The sequence below is a fragment of the Larus michahellis genome, chromosome 2 (genome assembly GCF_964199755.1).
Source record: "Larus michahellis chromosome 2, bLarMic1.1, whole genome shotgun sequence".
Classification (NCBI taxonomy): domain Eukaryota; kingdom Metazoa; phylum Chordata; class Aves; order Charadriiformes; family Laridae; genus Larus; species Larus michahellis.
The window spans coordinates 164,351,059-164,371,519 of record NC_133897.1 but is presented as its reverse complement, the minus strand read 5'-3'; the positions used below and the strand labels follow the sequence as shown (position 1 = coordinate 164,371,519).

Sequence of the window (20,461 nt, the reverse complement as noted above, 5' to 3'; positions counted from 1 at the left end):
GACTGTACACTGACACTGGCAAGGAGGTGGTGACATGATTTATTGCACTGCCGAGTTGGGTGGGAGGAAGGATGGAGAACTAGCGTGTGGTTTGGCGTATCAGTAGTATATGGTAACGAACAAGTGGGAGCATCAGGTGTTACAGCAAGACAAGATACTTCTCACGCCCTGAAAATTTGGTCTGTTGTCATGCTGATGCAGAAACGACAACATTATTGGTGCTCAACTGAATGTGATTTCTCAGGGGGAAAAAAAGCAACAACCCAAACCCCAAACCCCCTCTGCTTTCCTAAATGGAATTTCATATTAAGCCTGATGCTCAGCACATCACAATTATTCTTTTGTTTCCAGACTAAAAAGTTTCAAATCAGTTTCTGCTGCTATCTGGAAGACAGGGGATATATACAGGAATTTTCAGCATGCACATGCTGCTTCACAGTATGAATATAAATTGTTTAAAGGGTAAAAGTCACACGATTTTGTATTTCTCTTTCTGGTGGCTTGGAGTCCAGGTTAGGTGATTTATCTTGAAGGTAACGTAATGAGTGCTTATTCGTCTTTTTGCGCTTTTACTTCAATTCAATGCAGCAGTCTCTGTGACAGAAAGTCTCTGCTGGGATATACTACTTCAAAAAAGCAAATTCTTTTACTGAAAATTTTAAAGGATATTGAGATATTTCCATACATTTTAAATGAAGTAAAATCTTTATTTTTAAGCACAGCTTCTAATTTGGTTAATCTTACCTTTCTATGTCTGTATTTAACAGAAGAAGTGACTTCATCAGTTATCATTTACATTTTTGTTCAGTGCGGGGTTTTGAAACATGAGATAACATGGTGGACCCCATATTATCTCCCCCAGCCACTAAAATACATTGCATTCATTTATTAATTTATTATTTTTTCTCTTACTTCACAACCTGAAGTTTAGCTTAAGCCGTACTATTAAAAATTCTTAGTTCTTACCAGTGGAGTTTTTTGACTAGTTGATCAGACAGAGTTGCTTCTTGCCAAATTAAAAAAAAACAACATTAAAATTATCTTCTATGGAGATTCCTGTAACTCTCAGCAATTCGTCTTTTTCTTGTTGTTCCTGCTTTTGCCATTACTATCCTCCAGCAGTATTTTTCCCTGTATGTGTGATCATGCACTAGCTCAAGTGATTGGTAGTGGGAGATGAGGAGAAATTCATTAGTAGATGGTCATTTTGAATCAGCTCAGAAGCTATGATGAACATTTGCTCACTTCTGGCAGGTCCTCTGTGGCCCATCTGGAACAAATTAGTTTTCTTGGCACTGTGTTACTCGCACTGTAAACTCTTTGGGGCAGCGAACAGTAGCTGGCACTAGCCCTAATCTCCAACTGAGCTCCCTAAGTACAACAGCAGTATAAATAAGTAGTAATTAGTTCTAAGCAATCGCAGTCCCACATGGTAGCCTGAATCGGGGAAGGATTAGGATGGAGCTAGAAAGTTAATTTTTCATCTGTCTCAGTGGAACAGAGGGGTAATGTGGGCATTTTTTTCTTGATTCCTCAGTCATGTTTTTCTAGGGTAGAAGCTTTCCGTCTTTGGTCTCCACATAAAGGATTTGGTGGAATTTTAGTAAAATCTCTTTTGACTCTGACTCGATGCAACAAGCACGTGTTCAATGGCACCCCAGACTGGCACAACATATAAACGCGTATCTAGGCAGTTTGCCGCTAGATCGAACAACAGTACAAATTTGGTCTGGATCACATGAGTATGGGATCTTCATGTTTCTCGCAGGTTGGCTGGATCATGCATTGCCATCAGTGGGATGGTGTGTACTTGTCAGCTACAGTAGGAAGCATCTTGCTTGCGTGCACATCTGACCAAGTCACCCTGAGCTCCCTTCACAGTCAGTGGAGTCATCAGGGTTGATGGAGTTTAGGGGATATTTTACCTCATTCTGCATTGATCAGATGAATCCTTGTGTTGAAGAGCTGGCTCAGATATAGACATCTACAGACGTTTGGGTGGATTCAATTCCAGACTGAGGCATCTGAGTGAGTTGGTGTAACCATGGATGCTGGCCAGCAAAGCTCCCATTAGTCAATGGAGGTGTGGTCTGCAGCCAGTAGAACCTGACTTACACTAACATAGACACCTGGGGTGAGATTCAGTTGCCCAAAAGGTGTCTAGCATCATTTAGGTGCTGTGGGTATCCCACCTGGCCTCCATCTACTGCCAGAAATCCTGTAAATCATCCTGTAAATCTTGCCAGCCCTGTGCAGATGTCTCAGTGCCTTAGGTCATCCCAAAACTCACGAGGTGCCTATATTTAAGCAGTTATCCTGACTCTGTAGTCTGGCCAGGTAGACCATTGTGTGTTTGCTCCACTGGCGACAATGACTAGATGTCTTCTTACTGTAGTAGGAGTTTGGATACCTAGTGTGCAGAGAGACACCTAAATGTAGGTGGTTTAACCTCAGAATTAGTCCTGTGACTGCCTCATTTCTTCCTGTGACAACCAGTTGGGTTGGATCTGGCCCTCTACTGACCTGACTGCTGCTGGTGTACTTGTGGTCTTCTGGGAATGTTTGTAGGCAGCCCCACTGGAGAGGCAGCCTTACTTTCCAAAGTTAGTTACTATTTTGGAAGAAACTTCATGTACTTTCTGCAGAGCCACTTGCATCTCAACAGCGTAAAGGTTTCAAGCTGCTTTTGCTTCCCTGTTTCTTCCCCAAACCACAAGTGTTGATTAGAGTAGTGGCTGTACAAGCGGTCATACAACTGTGGATAGTCCCCAGACCATGTTGTCACGTCATTGTCAGGTCTGTGCATGCTGCACTCAGGGAGACGTGCTGCAGGCAAAACTGGACACATACCACTACCTGCCTTGCTGGCTCTTCTCACTTTTGATGAAGAAACTGATGACTGGTGCAGAGACTTGTGCTCTGAAGACAGGAGGAAGGTGCAACCACGTAGGCAGAACTTCAAATGAGTGAAAAGACTGTTTATGCTGATGTGCCTGAAGCCACCTTACTGCTTGACAACGGCTCTGATCAATGCTGTTACAGGCATTTCTTCATGGTGCAGCTACATTCAGGAAGAAATTTTTCACTATGAAGGTGATGAGACACTGGCCCAGGTTTCCCAGAGAAGCTGTGGCTGCCCCATCCCTGGAGGTGTTCAAGGCCAGGCTGGATGGGGCTTGGAGCAGCCTGGTCTAGTGGGAGGTGTCCCGGCCCATGGCAGGGGCGTTGGAACTGGGTGATCTTTAAGGTCCCTTCCAACCTAAACTATTCTGTGATTCTGTGTATCTATGATTAGGAAAAATGGACTATGAGCTTGAAAATGCTATTGGTCCTGAGAAGGCCTTGTTTGCTATTTGCCTCCACCCATTGCTGGCGTTAATGCCTGCCTCTGTCCTCCTCTGGATGCAAGTCGTCATCAGTTCCAGTGAGGCGGAAATAAGGCAGACGGCCCCGGGAGGAAGGGAAGGAAGCAAGAGGGGAGATTGCTTGATGTTGTTCCGCATGTCCAGACGCAATGCCAGAGGGCAAGAACTTGTACCCAGCGAGAAGGGGAGATGCCAAGGACAGGGGTCAGGAGAACAGCTGTGGCTGCTCTGATCACTCACGTGGATGATACGATGCTGACACAAGTTTGCTGTAGGTCAGCAAAAGTGCTCAGCACCAAAGCCAAAGGGAGCCTGGGCTCTGCCAGCTCTGATATGTTGCTGCCTGTGAAGAGACAGACTCCTGTGCAGGAGCAGCGGTTTAGGCAGGTTCAGCAAAGAAGCCTGATACCCCAGAGGACTATACGGGGTGCACGTCTGCTGGCTAAAGGACCCAGCAATGAAGGTCCAGAATAACCTAGAAGAGGAGAAAACAGAAACAAACTGCTCATTCCCTTCACAGCTGAAAGCTACAGAAAACCTTCCTCACTGGAGGTGGTGGCAGGCAATTTTCAGCTCTGGCATATTCTAGAGGTCCCCCACGCCCCTGGAAACCTTTTCATAGAATCATAGAATGGTTAGAGTTGGAAGGGACCTTAAAGATCATCTAGTTCTAACCCCCCTGCCCTGGGCAGAGACACTACGCACTAGACCAGGTTGCTCAAAGCCCCATCCAGCCTGGCCTCAAACCTTTTCTAGTGGTTTGTCTCCCCCCTCTCCTTTGCCATGGTCCAGTCATCATCTTTCTTCTTGCCTTCCTATGCAATGGCAAGGTGCCCTTCAGCAAGGGATGTCCATAGACACATTCCCAGTTAATATCCAGTTGTTAATGTCCCAGTTTACCACGCAACCACATTTTTTTATACTGGACGAGAATCCTGATAACCCGTCTCGGAGCCTTAGCCTTATCTCTTCACTGTTCCAGGTGGTAACGTCCCATCGGTTCCCAATGATGTCCCTTGCAAAGATTTTCTGCCCCTGAATCCGGTCCAGTCCAGCACATCTGGACAGCTTGGTTCTTCTGGATCCAACACCAGAGTTTCTGTTGTGGTTGGGCTTGGGTCTTGGCTTGGCTGACCAATGGTATGTCACGCTGTCATTTGGAGTCAGCGCTGGACTCTGTAACATGATGGACACTAGGATGTTTGGAGATGACCAAGGAAAGGCCCATTACCAATCACTATTCAAGTAAAAAAGAAAATACATGGGCACAGGCCTACCTGTGACAGTAGGGATGACCCCATGACATATCTTGAGCTGTGCTTTCAGAGAGCAGAAGGGAACTGGTAAGATGGTCTTGGCAGAGGGAAGACCAATACTGAGGAGCATCAGGTGCCCTTTATTGGGGTCTTTTCTGCTGGGATGAAGTTGCTTTTTCACAATTTTTTTAATAAATTCTATCCAATAGAGTGGCTTTGTGCTGATTCTGTGTTTTGCATCTGCAACAACTCTAACCCAATTCAAAGCACCCTGAAACTGGATTGAACATCTTGTGGGAACTGATATCAATTCAAACATTATCACATGCTAAACAGTCATGGGCTTGTTGAAGTTAGAAATTACTTAAGTGTCTTGCTGAAATGATGGACTAAGATATATTAATTTTTGTAAAGATATGGACTGTGAATGGTTTGGGGATGAAGTGAGATATATAGATGTAGAAATAGTGTGAACTCTGTATTTAATTTGGACAAGTTAAACCAGGGTGGCTACTTCTTGTGGGATGTTTCTTGCTATACTTAATTATTTTAATGGTAGTGACTGTTAAAGATTCCTGATTAGAATTTGCAGTCAGATTGTGTCTGAATAATGAGTGGGGATGAATTTAGTTATTGCTAAATTTTTAAATGGTGTTTAACCATGTGTTTAACATGAGTACAGAGCCATGATATAGACCATTAATATAGATGTTGGTAATTGCAGTCTGAGACAAGATGTTCCTGGATATTCAGGACATTTTGTGGGAATGTCACCTTAAACCAACTCTGTTTTGGTTTAAGTCACTGGTTTAAGTCTGTTTTGGTTTAAGTCACTCTGTTTTGGTTTAAGTCACTGATCAGTGACTCCTGAAGATCTTTATTCTGGTTTGAGCTGTGCCACAGCTTTGCTGCATGAGAGAATAATACAGGATTTAATTTTCAGCACTCCAGTTTTACCATTGCTAGAATAGGGACAAGATCTTTACTCCTTTTTGCGTGAAGGCAATACTGAGAAGTGAATCTAGAGATTCACTTTGAGATCATTTGAAGGAGCTACTGAACTGCAAAGTGCAATTATTTTGTTTTGTTGCTGGTTTAATTGTACTGTTTTCCATGTTCTCTTTTCTAGGTGAAGCCGACCAAAGACTCGGTGTACTTTGGAGCACTTCTCTTTCTCTACACGGGCGATTTCTACCTGAATATCAAATTCCATGAAGACAACTGCAGCAGGGAGCTGCCTCTCTCCTGGTTCTGCCTTCCTAGTGTCCACATCCGTGCTATGGAGCCTGTGGTCCAAACTAAGCCGTAAATGTACTGTGTGCTGCTTGATTCACCACAGTGTGCAGAAATGCTTGGCACATCCTCTGCTTGACCCCAGCTTGTTTCTGTCTAACCCCAGGCCACAGTCCCTACTTTGGAGGAACAGCTGAACACTTTCTGAATTGGCTGATAGTCATTTGGGCAGCTGCTATAGCTAATTTCAGAGAGAGAGAGAGAGAGAGATTGTAACTATGCTAGAGTTTTCCTCTGTTTCCAAAAAGCCTTTGAAACTGCTAATATATGCATTATACTTTCATATACTCTGTTGATAGTAGTGGGTTTGAAAGGCTCTTGGGGGCTGAATTTAAGAGGGCTGAATTTAACCATGTGTTCAAGGTCTCAGTTCCAACTCAAATAATCCCATTTTAGCCTTTTTCACCAAGAGTTGTATATCTGTATGAAATTCCTCCTGGCTTACGCTGGACCCATTGTATGTACCCTTGAGATGTAGTTCTCTCTCAGACTTGTTCCCAGGCTTGTTCTTGCTCACTTGTTTGCTGAGTGTTTGGTGTCTTTGGTAGTAAATAGCAGTAGTGATGCTTTTTCCTGCGTTACTGAAAGTAAGAATAGCAAATGTGCCTCCAGTTATTCTTTTCCTCCCCTGAGCTCAGTGTCGCTTGCTCCCGGTAAAGTCACCGCCTTTAGTTTGGTAGATCTATGAACAAGAAAGATGGAAATGAAGAGCTGAAGAGTTTTGTCCTTGAGAAAGGAAATAAGCCAACTTTTGGGTTGCCTAGGGCTTGCCTGTGAATTTGGGCTTTCACAGTTGTGCTTTATACAATCACCATCGCTTGAAACATTTGCAGACACTTAAGGAGCCACCAGAATTAATCATCTGGTCGTTAATATCCTTCTGCATGGGTTTTTGCAAACTCTTCTGATCAGATTTCTCATGCTAATAGACTGGGCTTGATTATGTGGTTGTTTTTTTCCTCCTTTTTTTTTTTTTTAGAATGATTAAGTTTAATTATTAGGCAATTAAGGCCATGGAGTTCCTGACCATAAAAGTAGATGAATATACTGAAAAAGTAGCCTGTTGTCTTTCAGAATAATGTTTTCGTATAAAGAGTCCCGCATTTACCCCGTGTAAAGCAGGGAGATGTCTTAGCTCTATGATTAATACATTATTTCATGGACCATATGTTTCAAACCTGTCTCAATCTTTTCTGAAATTTACAGCCTGCAGCAATTAAATTTGGTGGTAGTGGACTTTTGGGGGTGGATACACCAAGATGTGGCAGGGGGGCTCCAGTTAGCTCCAGGTATCTCTATACGTGCTAAACCTACATGCGCAACCTCTTTGCTGATTTTGTGTGTTTGTTTAGGCTTCATCCAAATGTGGGCACACCACTTCATGCCTGACCTGCTCATGCTGTAGATCACTAGCCCAGATAGCTCATCCTGGCTCTCTGCACCACGCCTAGTTGTACTTTTAGATGTGACTGGTTTTTTTCTGTAGGAACGACGGTGCTCAAAACTCAATTCATTGCATGTTTGCAAATGACTGGAATGTATTCATCCTAAACACGTTTCTGATTTGAGGGAACTATAGCTATAGCATGATAGCTGTATTTCCAGTGCGTGCAGGGTATTATCTCTAAAAAACTGTATTGTGACAATGTTATCAGTGTTTGCTCCTGAGCTGTGGTTCTGTACACAGCTTTGAATGCAAGAGTGGAAGTCTTCAGTCTTAAACTGATGGAAATCTGAGACCGACTGAAGATTTACTTGCCATGATGTACTGCTCTGCCAGCGCCCAGCATGCAAAGTAAGAAAACTCTTCCTTTGACTTGCACGGTGGTTCTGTGCCAGAGACATTCATGGAAAGAGGGTCCAAGCTGTTGAGCTGGGCATGTTTTATGTGTTAGTGGAGCTTGGTTGACCAGTTTGTGCCATGAGGCTGAATTCTTTGTCACTACATAGGCATATACACAGAAAAAATAAGATCCCGGGAGAGCAGGAATTAAACCAGTTAATCTTCTCCGTAAAAGCTTGCTTTTGACATGTGTCTCCGTACTATGTTACACAACACTGTTGCAGCGAAATCCAAATTGGGTTTTGTTCAGTATTCCCAGCAGGTAATCTGCAGATGCTAGGAATACAGCTAAGGCTTTGTAAGGACCACATTGCATTTGCAACAAAAAATAGTGTGAAGCAGATGCTGTCGCAGTCAGGGTGTTTCAGCTTACCCAGCTAAGGGATCATTTCCTAGTTTATTTTTGAGAGCATTCTCTGAGAACAGAGGATATTGTTCCGTGAAGCCTATGCTGGGATGCAGCACTCCTGTGCCCTTTACTTTATAAAGGATCCTGATCCACAGCCTGCTGAAGCTGTTGGAATGGGAACAGGTTTTATCAGAACAAAAGCAAGCCGCGTATTTCCAATATGCCATTATAAATCTGCCATATGTGCTCATAAATATATGTTCTTACGTGTGAGCTGACCCTTAATGTTCATTATATTGTAGACCACTCTGTCCCTTGTCAACTTTGATGCTTAGTTGCTTTTGGCATTTATGATATCTTTCCCAATTTTCTCACGCTTCTACTTGTCTTGGTGAGAGAGATGAAACACAAGAAGTTCTTCCTTCTGGGGATCATTTGTGACTTGTCCAGAAGGAGAATATTTAAGTGTCAGCGTAATTTGGAAAAGGATGAGGCGAAGGTACTTGAAATGAGAATACTGCATTGCTTTTAGTTTTCTTTTTTAGTGGAAGTTTTCACTGGGATTGCTGTCAGGATTGGTCCTTGCAGTGACTGAAAAAAAGATGATACTTTTCTGTTCTGCTCTCCTTTTTTGGAACTGAAAACTTGTTTTTATTTCTCCAAACTGCCCAGTTATTATTTTGAACATGATGAGCCAAATTGTGCATTTTTATACAGATGTAAATCTGATATGATCCCACTTGGGTGAATTAAATCATGCCTAATTTAAATCACCATTGCCGAGAGCAGACGTTGGTCCAATATATGTATGCATTGGAGAAGCATAAGTTGCATAAATTTAATTGTCTGAATAAATACTTATCTTGTGTTATTTACACCTCTGCCTGTCTCTTCTGTCTATAATTCTTGGTAGTGTTCTTGTGTGCGTTTTACTGGTAATAACATATCTCTTGATGCTGCGTTCTGTGTCTGCAGGAATGTATTTGATCCTGGGACTGAAATTTCAGCTTCACTCAAATGTTCTTTTCCTAGATGAACTCAGAGCCGATGAAAGATGTATGCTCCATCATGTGACTCCTGTGTCAGCGTCCATTAACTGTCAGCTGAGGGGGGAGAGAGATGCACTCACGTGAAAGGTTACTTATGCCCCAGTATCCTAATATTGTCATTGAGGATGGTGAGACACTGTCCCAGGTTGCCCAGAGAGGTGGTAGATGCCCCATTCCTGGAAACATTCAAGGTCAGGCTGGATGGGGCTCTGAGCAACCTCATCTAGTTGAAGATGTCTCTGCTCATGGCAGGGGGGCTGGACTAGATGATCTTTAAAGGTCCCTTCCAACCCAAACCATTCTATGATTTTCTGGTCCTTTCCATTTTCTACAGAAACAGCTCAATGGCTAGAAGGAGGAATACTTATGGAGGTGGTATGTCTGGGAAGGCTGATTGGAAGCACTTGTTTTGTGTGCAGCATCTGATGTGCAACCCTGCTTGAACTCCTTCTGTCAAACAGTCCTAGGGCTCCTGTGTTTGGGTTCCCCATCTAGAAGCTCTTAAGCTTTCCTTAGTGAGAGCCAGCTGCACTCACCCTTCCTTGGATCCTCTGGCTCCCTTCCTGGGTGTGGTACTTTGTCTCTCACTGAAATGGGACTATGCATCCATCCTACTTGCACTACGCACACTGGAATGGTGCTATCTGCCAACTCCACGAGATATTAAGCAAACCATCTACAGCTCTGGGCTTGCAGTTCAGCTGTTTGGGCACATGTGGGATTTGAAGTCTTTCCTACAGGTACATGCTCTGCAGAGGTTTGTAAATGCTAGTGCTCTTTTCCTAATACAGAAGACACATAGATCTGGACAATTTTCATGTTCAGTGTTCAATGACGTTTACTTTTGCAGGTTGGGCCATTCTGGGGCTTAGGTCAGGGTCCTTGAGTTGTCCAGCATCTTTCTATTTTAACTGTTGATTTCTCATCTCTTTCACCTCATCTTTCCCACCAACTCGTCCTCTTACTGCTTTTCTGTTTTTCTTTAGTTGATTCCAACGGAAAGGACGAACATGTCCCTTTCTTTTCCTGTCTCTTTCCTCTGCATCTCCATCAGAGTCTTCCTAACACTTAGGCCATCTACTGGGTTAAAAACTTGCTTCATACTCTATTTCAGTTGTTAAACTGGAGTTTGGCTCTTGGATCTTTTCCTAAAAGCATCTTGAGATGTTTCAGTTGAGTGGGACCTTGTTTATTTTATTACCGTCTGGTGTTGCTTGTTGGAGTGATACTTGGGCTACTACGTTGACGATGCATCAGTTCCATAGCACCAATGGGACTTGTGCTGCATGTAGATGACATGTCATTTAGCATGTATTGATTATTTATTGTCCCTGCGTTCCTTGTTCAGCGAGATATCTAAGCATGTGCCTAATGTTAAGCACATTAATAGACCCACTGATTACAGCTAATTCAGTCACACATCTGCCCGGGGAACTTGCTAAACCTGTGTCCAGATGCACAATCTGCACCTGAACCTACAAATTTGAGATTGAGGCTCCTGTCCTATTATGGTGCATTGGCCATCTTATTCTTGAATCACCACTGGTTCCTAGGAACCTTGGTACAAGGAGAAGACATCTCATCAAACTTGGGCACTGTCATTTTAATACATGAGGAATAGATACATAAAACAAGCCTGGGAGTACAGAAGATCCTTCCAGGCCAGTATGTCCTCGGTGTATATCTATATCAACCACAGTAATGAACCTTGGAGGCATAAATTATGCGAACAGACTTGCTTGGGAAATCATGTTATACCCAAAGGCTGTGCCCAGTAGCTGTGTACTGGGTGAGACAGCCCTCATCCACCTCCTGCTTGCTGTTGCCCTTCCAAGGGTTCCTCTTCTAAGGGCTGGTACCAGCACAGGCTGCGCTGACGTCCTCAGCCTACCCATCTCCACATCCATAGGAAATCTCCCCAGGAACTGTTCAGAAATTACTTGGCATAAGGGAAGGTGTATGTTAACAGTGAGGAAACACAGCACCACTTTGTGATGAGGGAGCGCTGGGTGCTCTGAAGAGAAGAATTTGTTATGGCCCAATGTTCTTTGATATCATGACTGAAGAAGGGCAATTTCAGCCCCTTTTCAGCATGTGTTCAGTTTGAACAAAACAACGTAGACACTGCCAGAAAGAAATCAGCCAACTATTGAAATGGTTTAACAATGAGCATCTTGTTAATGGCTATGAGGATGTCATCACTAATCTGTGACTGAAACAGGGCTATCCAAAGTCTGCCCGTGTTCTTACAGAACGGTCCAGCTCAATGGCCGAAGTGATGCCATGGTCCAGTTTAGGCATCTGCCACCCACCTTCTTTCCCAACAGCTCAGATCTGGAGCACAGATGCCATTCCATCCCCATTCCTTTGCCTGATTCACCTCTTCACGTGGCCACACAAGGCTGAACCCATGCAATGGGTTTGGCTGAAAAAAGGGAAAGAAGCGTCACAGGAGTGTTTTCCTTTATAGAATCACAGAATCATGGAATGGTTTGAGTTGGAAGGGACCTTAAAGATCATCTAGTTCCAAGCCCCTGCCATGGGCAGGGACACCTCCCACCAGACCAAGCTGCTCAAAGCCCCATCCAGCCTGGCCTTGAACACCTCCAGGGATGGGGCAGCCACAGCTTCTCTGGGCAACCTGGCCCGGTGTCTCACCACCCTCACAGTAAGGAATTTCTTCCTGATATCTAATCTAAATCTCCCGTCTTTCAGTTCAGTGCATGTACACACGTCTGAGGGGGTTATTGACGTGCAGCTCGATCATTGCACAGACTTTTGAAGCCTGCAAGGTTGCAGCATCCCTCCCAGACACATTTGCAGCGCTCTTTGGGGCATAATAAATAAGGAGTGGGAGGAAGGGAGGGTCGAACTGCAGAGAGAAATGGTACAGGGCTACAACCAGTGACACCTCCGCAAGGTGCCCAAAGTTAACTGAGATGAATCAAGGCCAAATGTGTTATGTAACCACCACGACATTAAAAATAGGTTACACTGTATATTAAGATTTCATTTATAAATTGTTTATAAAGCATTCATAAATGTTAGATGTGGTAAGCACGTTATGCACACGAATGCTTTGTGTTCCAACGTTATCGATGGCTGTATATACAGCAGCTGCGGGTATTATAGATGATTAAGTCACAGCTCTAGAGACCAACGGTTCAATAGCAATATACAATAAATGATTCATCAATCACTTAAACATGTATTAAGCATTTATGTGTTCTTTATAAATGGAACCTTAATATGAAGTGTGACCTTAAGAAGTGTGAAACAGGGAACTTTTCCCCTTTCATCTTTTTTTTTTTCTTTCTAAAAAAAATTAAAATACCTCTCAAATCACCAATTTAATAATGATTGTGCTTTCCCTCACCTCTGGTTTGCGAGAGGCCACAGGCTCCTGAGAATTAAACAGGGTTCATGGAACGAGGGCGGCATTTGGATGTGCTCCCCTCTGCCTGCAAATATGTTTTGTGTCAGTTGAGGGTATGGGCTCCAGCGGTGCAGAAGGATGTCACCCCAGAAGGATGTCACCTTGCCAGCCTTTGGCCTTGCTCAGTTGGATGTCTGTGGATCCCTGGAGGAAGCACAAGAGCAAAGGATAACGTGGGTGTATAGTAAGTAAAGAGCAGGGCAGAAGAGCCATGAAATGAGACTTGAGTAGAATAATTTAATTCATTAAATAAACTCTGCAGCCAGCTCTGTGGGCATTTGCTTGCATGGAAGATGCCGCCAGAGAAGATGTCACCATTGCAGACCAGGTAAAAGGTTTCTCTTTCCCTACCATGGCACCTGCAATGTAAAAAAGAAACGTGGAGGAAGGTGTAAAGGTGTAAAGCCCGTCCATCCCATCCCAGCTCTCACTCCCTTGGAGAGCCGAGCCCCTTAAGATTCTTCTTGATTAGTGGAAGAGATCCAAGATACTCCTACCTTTCCACACTTGGCTGAAGTCCTGGCCAGGGCTATGTCTTTACAAGTCTCTTGAGGAGGGCACTGCAGGGACCTGGCCCAGGTCTGTAGCATTTGAATTGTATATAGATATTAGCCACCTCCATGTGGTGTCAGAACAAAGCCCTTGGATAATGAGCATTTAAATTTAGCACAAAAGTAAGACAAAATACATGCAAATGCTTTGGGATATTATTTTTCAACACAAAATATTGGGTAAATCTACCAGATTTTCCCAATTGCATAGCTCTCCAAATGTTGCTGCTGTTGATTTAAATATAAATCCTGTCCTTTAAAGCTTGTGGTCAGTCCATACTGGGGGCTTGAGGTCACACAAACTCTGTTGGGAGAAACAACAGGAGGGATCAGTGATGTTATTAACACAAGCCTCTTTATTTAAAACCACTGGATATGAACAGGAGCCACATGATGAGCTGATGTGATTTACAGGGCGGTCCTCTGTGCTCCGCATGAAATCCATGGGGAGAAAGGGGCTCTGTGAGGTAGGAATCCAGCCACCTTTAAGCAAACACCCACCCTGCATCAGAAAAGTCATGTTTCCAACCCAAAATGCCTGTTTTTTTACCAGGGGCTATAAGGGAGAGGGTGAGGTGATTGGCTGAGATGGAGACATCCACTTACCAGACCTCTGCATTTGCGTGAGGTAAATCCCTCTGCCCTATCCCATCAAATGTGGATGAAGTTAGCGAATGCGTTTAAAATTTTAAAGGGACCCAGGGAGACACTTCTGCATGCAAACACCTCATTTCTGTGGAGGTGGGCTAGAGCAGAACCCTTTTGCTCCCGATCCAGGATACAATTCCACAGGGGCCAGGTTCATACACGGGCTCTTCAGCGCTGCTGTGCTACAAATACCAGCACTGCGGCTCATTCCCAGTATTTTTCCTTTTCGCTCTGCACACCATCGACCAGGTGCACCATGACCTTCCGGGCGAGCAGGGCATCACGCGGTATGTCAGCGAGGAGCCACATGACGGGGAAATACAGATCTCCTGGGGACCACCGATGTATAAACGTCCAGGGGAAGAGGGAAACCTGCTGCAGCTTTATCTTGGCTTTGTGCAAACCTGCTCTGATGAGACCCTCGGCTGAGAGGCGTTTTAAGCTGTTACCAAATGAACGCGGTCATATTTTCCTTCTCTCTTTTCCCCGCGCCCCTTGCTGTGCTGTAGATAAGGGGGCAGTGTTTTGGCAGCTGGGAGGTGATGCTCTGTCTGTTTGCACATAGAGGATGCTAATGGAAATGTGCCACCCATCACCGTTACTGGGGTTTTACTCGCCTCTGCTTATCGTGCTGGGGACATCGGCTGGTTCTTTTGGTGGCGATGCAAAGAGCAGCAATTGCCGGGCACAGATCATAGACCAGGCAGACGACTGCGTTCAGAACTCAAAGAGACCCTGCGTCAGCCTTGCTTACCACTCTGTTGTAAGGCCCGGCTCCAAACCTCTTTTTTCCCCCTGCCTCTTTAGATTTTCAATTTCCAGGATTTTTTTTCTGATGTCAGATTTATTTATTTTGTAATCCCTCGCTCTCCTTTGTGTCACTTTTCCGCAACTAGACCATACCGTTTTGTCCGTTTGACCTAACCCTTGGTTTCTGGGTTTGGAGCCGTCAGAGAGGGTCTGTGCCAGGGTCTGTGCTGCGGATGAAGTCCTCATCTCTGTTTTCAAGTGCATCCTTCATCTGCTCAAGGCTCGTCCACCTCCTGCCCTGCTCTGCTGCCTGCCTTATTTCAAGGTTAGGGACTGGGAGAAGAGCCCTGCCTGGCTGGGGTCTCTTCAGACCTGGCATATCTGGTTTGAATTAGCCCATGATATTGTTGTCCACTCCTGCCTTATTTATCAGTCCTCCCGCTGGCTCTCAAACAACACCCAGGCCAGACTCTGTTCTGGCAACCTGGGTGCATTGGAGAGGAGGGAGGAGGAAAGGAGATTTAGTATCACCTTACAATCTCCTGTAAAATCTTTGTTTTGTTGCTTAGTGACAACATCTTTATTCACAGTCCCAGCGCTACATGTAAAATACTGAATGCAAAGCGCTGCCGTGCAGTAAGAAGTTAAGCTTCGCTAAATGCCACGTCTCCCTGCTCGGCGATGTGGCTCCTAGCTCCTCTTCCAAACACTGAAGGGCACATCAGGACCTAGCACTGCAGGTTGGCACTGGACGCACCAGCTCCATGGCAGTGTGGCGCTTTGCTGAAGTAGCAGTGGTGGGTCTCGGTCTCTCTGCAGTGTTTGGGACATCCTGAAAATTGCTGGTGTTCAGGTGGGCGGGATCTGAGGGCAGATTCAGACTGCCTTGGAGGACAACGTTCATCAGAGCACCTTGCCTAGGCGGGGAATTTGAGGCAACTGCCTCACACGTGTAGACACGGCCTCGCTTAGCTCAACCCAAAGTTTATTTTTATTACACAATCTTTCCCAGGAGGAAACACTTCAGCAGCTCTATTTCTCACTTCCACCTGAAGATATAAAGATGACTCCTGACTGTTTTCAAGCCTCTGTCTTGGTGATACTATAATTCACATTAAGAGAGGAGGCCCTGGAGCTACAGGCGGTCCAGCCCCACGGTGACAGCCACAGTGTGTACCAACCCCAAGGACTTGAGCAAGGGAGCACACTGCACAGCCATACGCCCTTCCTTCAGCTTGTGAACCTTGAGCACCTTGTACACCTTGTGCTTGTGGGTCCAACAAAGGCAATATAGAATAGAATGGGATGGGATGGGATGGGATGGGATGGGATGGGATGGGATGGGATGGGATGGAATGGCATGGAATGGCATGAAATGGGACAGAATAGCATAGAATAGAATAGAATAGAATAGAATAGAATAGAATAGAATAGAATAGAATAGAATAGAATAGAAAATAGAATATTTCAGTTGGAAGGGACTACAACTATGATCCAGTCCAACTGCCTGACCCCTTCAGGGCTGACCAAAAGTCAGAGCATGTTATTGAGGTCATTATCCAAATGCCTCTTAAACACTGACAAGCATCAGGCATCAACCACCTCTCTAGGAAGCCTGTTTCAGTGTTTGACCACCCTTTCAGTAAAGAAATATCCCCCCCACACACCCCAAAACCAAGTAATCTGAATTGGCAACAGCAGATGAGTGAGGATCAGGCCACCCTCTCCATAGCAGACGGTGGCAGAGAAGTGGAGAGGGTTTTCTGTGCCTCAGAGTCTCTCTGGTAGGAACAATTAGCAGGCCTTCATTTGTCACTCTGACAAAGTGAAGCTGGGAGACATGGATCTGGCCTCTGGCTTGTAACCCACCTTGTTACCAGTAACCGGACGTACAAGACAAACCATAACTGAAACAGTGGCAAAATCCCCCAGCTTCATCAGAGAGGAGAGCTCGGGGATGAATGCCTGGTTCAATCGAAATGAAGTGGCTGCTGTATGAAAATGCATATTTCATGGACTACCTCCGACTGACAATGCACCAAATATATTTCGGACGGTCTGCCTTGCTTGTAAACTCTGCCTAATCGACTCCAGGGACTGAAGTGGTTGCAGCAGCCTTGGCTACACCAACACAATATTCCATTTTTGTCTTGTTTCGTACCGTGAGGCGGCACACTCTCAGCTGAAAGCTGCATTTGCTATTCTTATAACAAAAGAAAGATCTCCTCTTGTTTTAGGTGAAGTCTCCATTTGCATTAAGAATGCCCAGGGGATGCGGATACACGAACACACTTTATCCGAGGGAAATGCTGAGCAGGGTTCCTAGTAAGCTCCATCTCATCTGTCTCAGGAAAAAAATAAAAAGCCAAGTCAGGGCTGTAGCAACACAGTCGGCCTTTTTTTTATCTGCCATGCCGGGCAGCAAAGCCGCACCTGCGATGGTGCACAGGAGGGCTGTAACAGCGAGAACATGCCTCTGGAATGGATTCAGAGATAATAAGAAATCATCTTAATGCGACTGTTGAATGTACAAGGGATCCAGTAATAGTTATCACAGGTACACTTTCATTAACTCCCTTTAATTTAAAAGCTCAGTGTTTGCAGCGATCTTATATGGGATAGAAAAAGTTAAATCAAATAGAAAAAATCCCGCTGAAATGTGGTGCTGCTTTATAGCACAGCCCGAAGTCCACCTGCAGTGGTCCTCCCCCTCTACTCTGCCTGGGTGAGGCCACATCTGGAGTACTGTGTCCAGTTCTGGGCTCCCCGGTTCAAGAAGGACAGGGAACTGCTGGAGAGGGTGCAGCAAAGGGCTACCAAGATGCTGAGGGGACTGGAACATCTCTCTTATGAAGAAAGGCTGAGGCACTTGGGTCTTTTCAGTCTGGAAAAAAGACGGCTGAGGGAGGATCTTAGCAACGCTTACAAATACTTTAAGGGTGGGTGTCAGGAGGATGGGGCCAGGCTCTTTTCAGTCTGGCAACAGGACAAGAGGTAACGGGCACAAACTTGAGTATAGGAAGTTCCACCTAAACATGAGGAGGAACTTCTTTCCTTTGAGGGTGGCAGAGCCCTGGCACAGGCTGCCCAGAGAGGTGGTGGAGTCTCCGTCTCTGGAGACATTCCAAACCCGCCTGGACGCGTTCCTGTGCCACCTGCTCTGGGTGCCCCTGCTCTGGCAGGGGGTTGGACTGGATGATCTCCAGAGGTCCCTTCCAACCCCTACCATTCTGTGATTCTGTCGTCCCTCCAGCCAGGTCCTGCATCCCCTCCTTGGTCCAGGTGGGCGCTGCCAGTCCTGGGATGCCACTGAAACACCCTCTGTCATCCTTTACCCCCTGATCTCTTTACAGCAGGGGTACATACCCATGCTCACTGCGTACAAACGGGGCTTGGGTGGGACCTTTCCAGTGAGCGGAACACAGGTGACAGCACCTACCACATCACCACAGCTGCAGCTTTTCCCCACAATCCGGGTGAGATAGTGAGCACAGTCCAGCAATAATGTTCCTCCACCCAGGAATAACCCGTGTTCATACCTACTGGGGGGGAAAAAATAAAAGAAAAAAGAAAATAGCTGGTTTAATACCCAAACCTGATATAATTCTGCAACAGAAACCTAAATTTTATAATCACGATGCAAAGTAACTCTCCTGAAAGTTAATAAACTATTCAACATACCCAATATATTAGCGCACAAATCAATAAACATGCCAGAGAAACCAGGCGTTTCAAACAAAAGCCTATAGCTTATGAAACTTGTGATTGCAGAGTGGGGCGAACAGACCATTGCTTCAACACGTCGTTGTTCCCCTTTTCCTCCTCCACTCCCCACCCTCCACCCTGCAGAGGTCCCACTCAATGCTGGCAGGGCGCAAGGAGAAAAGCCGACCCAACCACATGTTGATTGACTTTCCAACGTCTTGCTGATCTCTGCTCCTAGTTTTTCTGCGAGCAATTCAGCTTTATGAAAGCCTTCATACATATTCAGGCATTTCAGAGGACAAACGCCAGGAAGGTTGTAGGAAATTTCGGTGCAGTGATGGAGTGTTCCCGTGGCTGCAATAGGAAATGCCTTTACTTGCGGAAGCAGGATGAGAGGTGGGGACACAGAGAGGAAAAATAGTTCAGGCAAGGTTTATTGAAGGAAAATAACCCAATGGTTAGATGCTATCATCAGTGTTGTGAATCATACACATTTCCAGCTCAGCTTCAATGGAGGACTGACAGCAGCGCCCTGCTCCATAGGGAGGGTGGTGTAAAAACATGGTGACCTTTGGGGACAGGTCACCAGGGGGTTTAGGGCTAAATGTGCCATAGCTGCTTTGCTTAATGTGTCCCCTCAGCTTGTGGTTGAGACTTCCGTCACAGACTAATTATTAAGAGAAGTCATTGTTATGGGTTTAACTAAAAGGGTTTTATTAATGATCAAAGGATGACCAAGTGGTAATTAATCAATGATTGGATGAAAATCAAATGGTAATCAAATGGTGATTAAGCAATAATTGAATGTTAGTTAAATAGTGATTTAGCAGTGATTTGACTATGATTTAAATGATAACTTAGATGGTGATTAGACAGTGATTTAGACAGTGATTTAAACAACCATCAAACACTACTATTTACTACACTTCTAATAATTAAGCTAGAGCTGGACATATATAAATGTCGTTAGCATACAATACACTTTTAGGCCTAATTTAAGTATCACCTACTTCATTCTAGATATCAGATGCTGGGTAAGGAGTCTCAGCCTCAGGGAGTAACCTTTAGAGGCATCCCTGCTGGAGGGGGAGATCACTGCCATGCAGCCCGCTGCCGTGCAGGAGAGCTCCGTGGGCTACAAATGTTTATAGTGTGAAGTGATTGACTTGTAGTCAACCCCCCCTCTCTTCGGTGTATGTACAGGTGTGCAGCTGTAGCAGTTTTGCTTTTGTCTAGTCCCAGCTTGGGCTGGTACTCTTAGCTCCTGGTAAGTCTCCTTAGTTCCTGAGAAGATGCGGACGAGCATAGTTCTCATGGTTGGCACAGCAGGGCTGATCTCAGTCAGACCTGCTTGTTGGCAACGCCTGAACAAAAATACTGTTCATTCACGCAGACTAGGGACACCCATCACAACTTCCCTTGCTCTTTCTGTCCTGAGCACGGGCGAGCATCAGTTGGCAAGACTTACTGTAACATTAACAGGAGGGGGACAAATGGGTGGAATACATTCAAGTAATTCAAAATGAGGAGCCAGAGAGAGAGGTGTGGAAGGAGAAGCAAATAAAACACCTGCATGGCATGTGGAGAGATGTAGTCTTTGTGGGATGCAGGGAGCTTGCCTTAAGCTGCTCAAAAGAGGCCTAGCAGGCAGCCTAAGCCCAAAGCCACAGGCGATGGGTTTCTACCAGCTTTTCTGTGGAAGCTGAACCCCATGTGAGACCAAACGGATTTGTGAGGTTGGAGGGAGAGGAAGCCCAGGGTGTAACAGGGGTTATGGCATGCACCCAGGAATGCGTTATACCTGCCTTCCCAAAGGTAACGAGAGGGCTGCTCTGACCTTGCTCCAAAAACTGACCCTCCATGGAGCTTCTGTGCCTCCCTGCACCAGTGCTGGGCCTCTGGCAGGACCAGGGCTCAGACACTGATGCAGGAGCAGCTCCAGACTTGCGGGATGGATGCCCCAGTCCAACAAGGAAGTGTCTGGGTTATGTCCTCTCTGGCCAGGGCATCACTGAGCTGGGGGACTTCTGGGCTATGATTTTATGTGGAGACACAGACAGTCTTTCAATTTCTTTTTTTTTTTTTTTTTTTTCCCTTTACCTACACAATTGACTTACAAGGGTGCAATTCAAAATAACCTACAAGAAGTTTTGGGTGCACTCTAGGCTATCCAGATAAGGATATATCTGGGTCTTGTTTTCTTTCCTCCTATTCAT

At 45.2% G+C, this 20,461-nt stretch overlaps 1 protein-coding gene across 4 annotated transcripts in view; it reads left to right on the top strand.

The window, feature by feature from the left end:
- TRAPPC9 (trafficking protein particle complex subunit 9) overlaps positions 1-8,981 on the top strand; it is a 543,073-nt gene extending 534,092 nt beyond the window's left edge. For 3 of the 4 annotated variants that reach the window (XM_074577903.1, XM_074577899.1, XM_074577900.1), the window contains one exon: positions 5,751-8,981. In XM_074577903.1, coding sequence (XP_074434004.1) covers positions 5,751-5,930 — 180 coding nt within the window. In that variant the 3' untranslated portion in view covers positions 5,931-8,981. The remainder of the gene's footprint in view (positions 1-5,750) is intronic. The other variant, XM_074577902.1, reaches the window with a different exon arrangement.
- Positions 8,982-20,461: the final 11,480 nt, after the last annotated feature.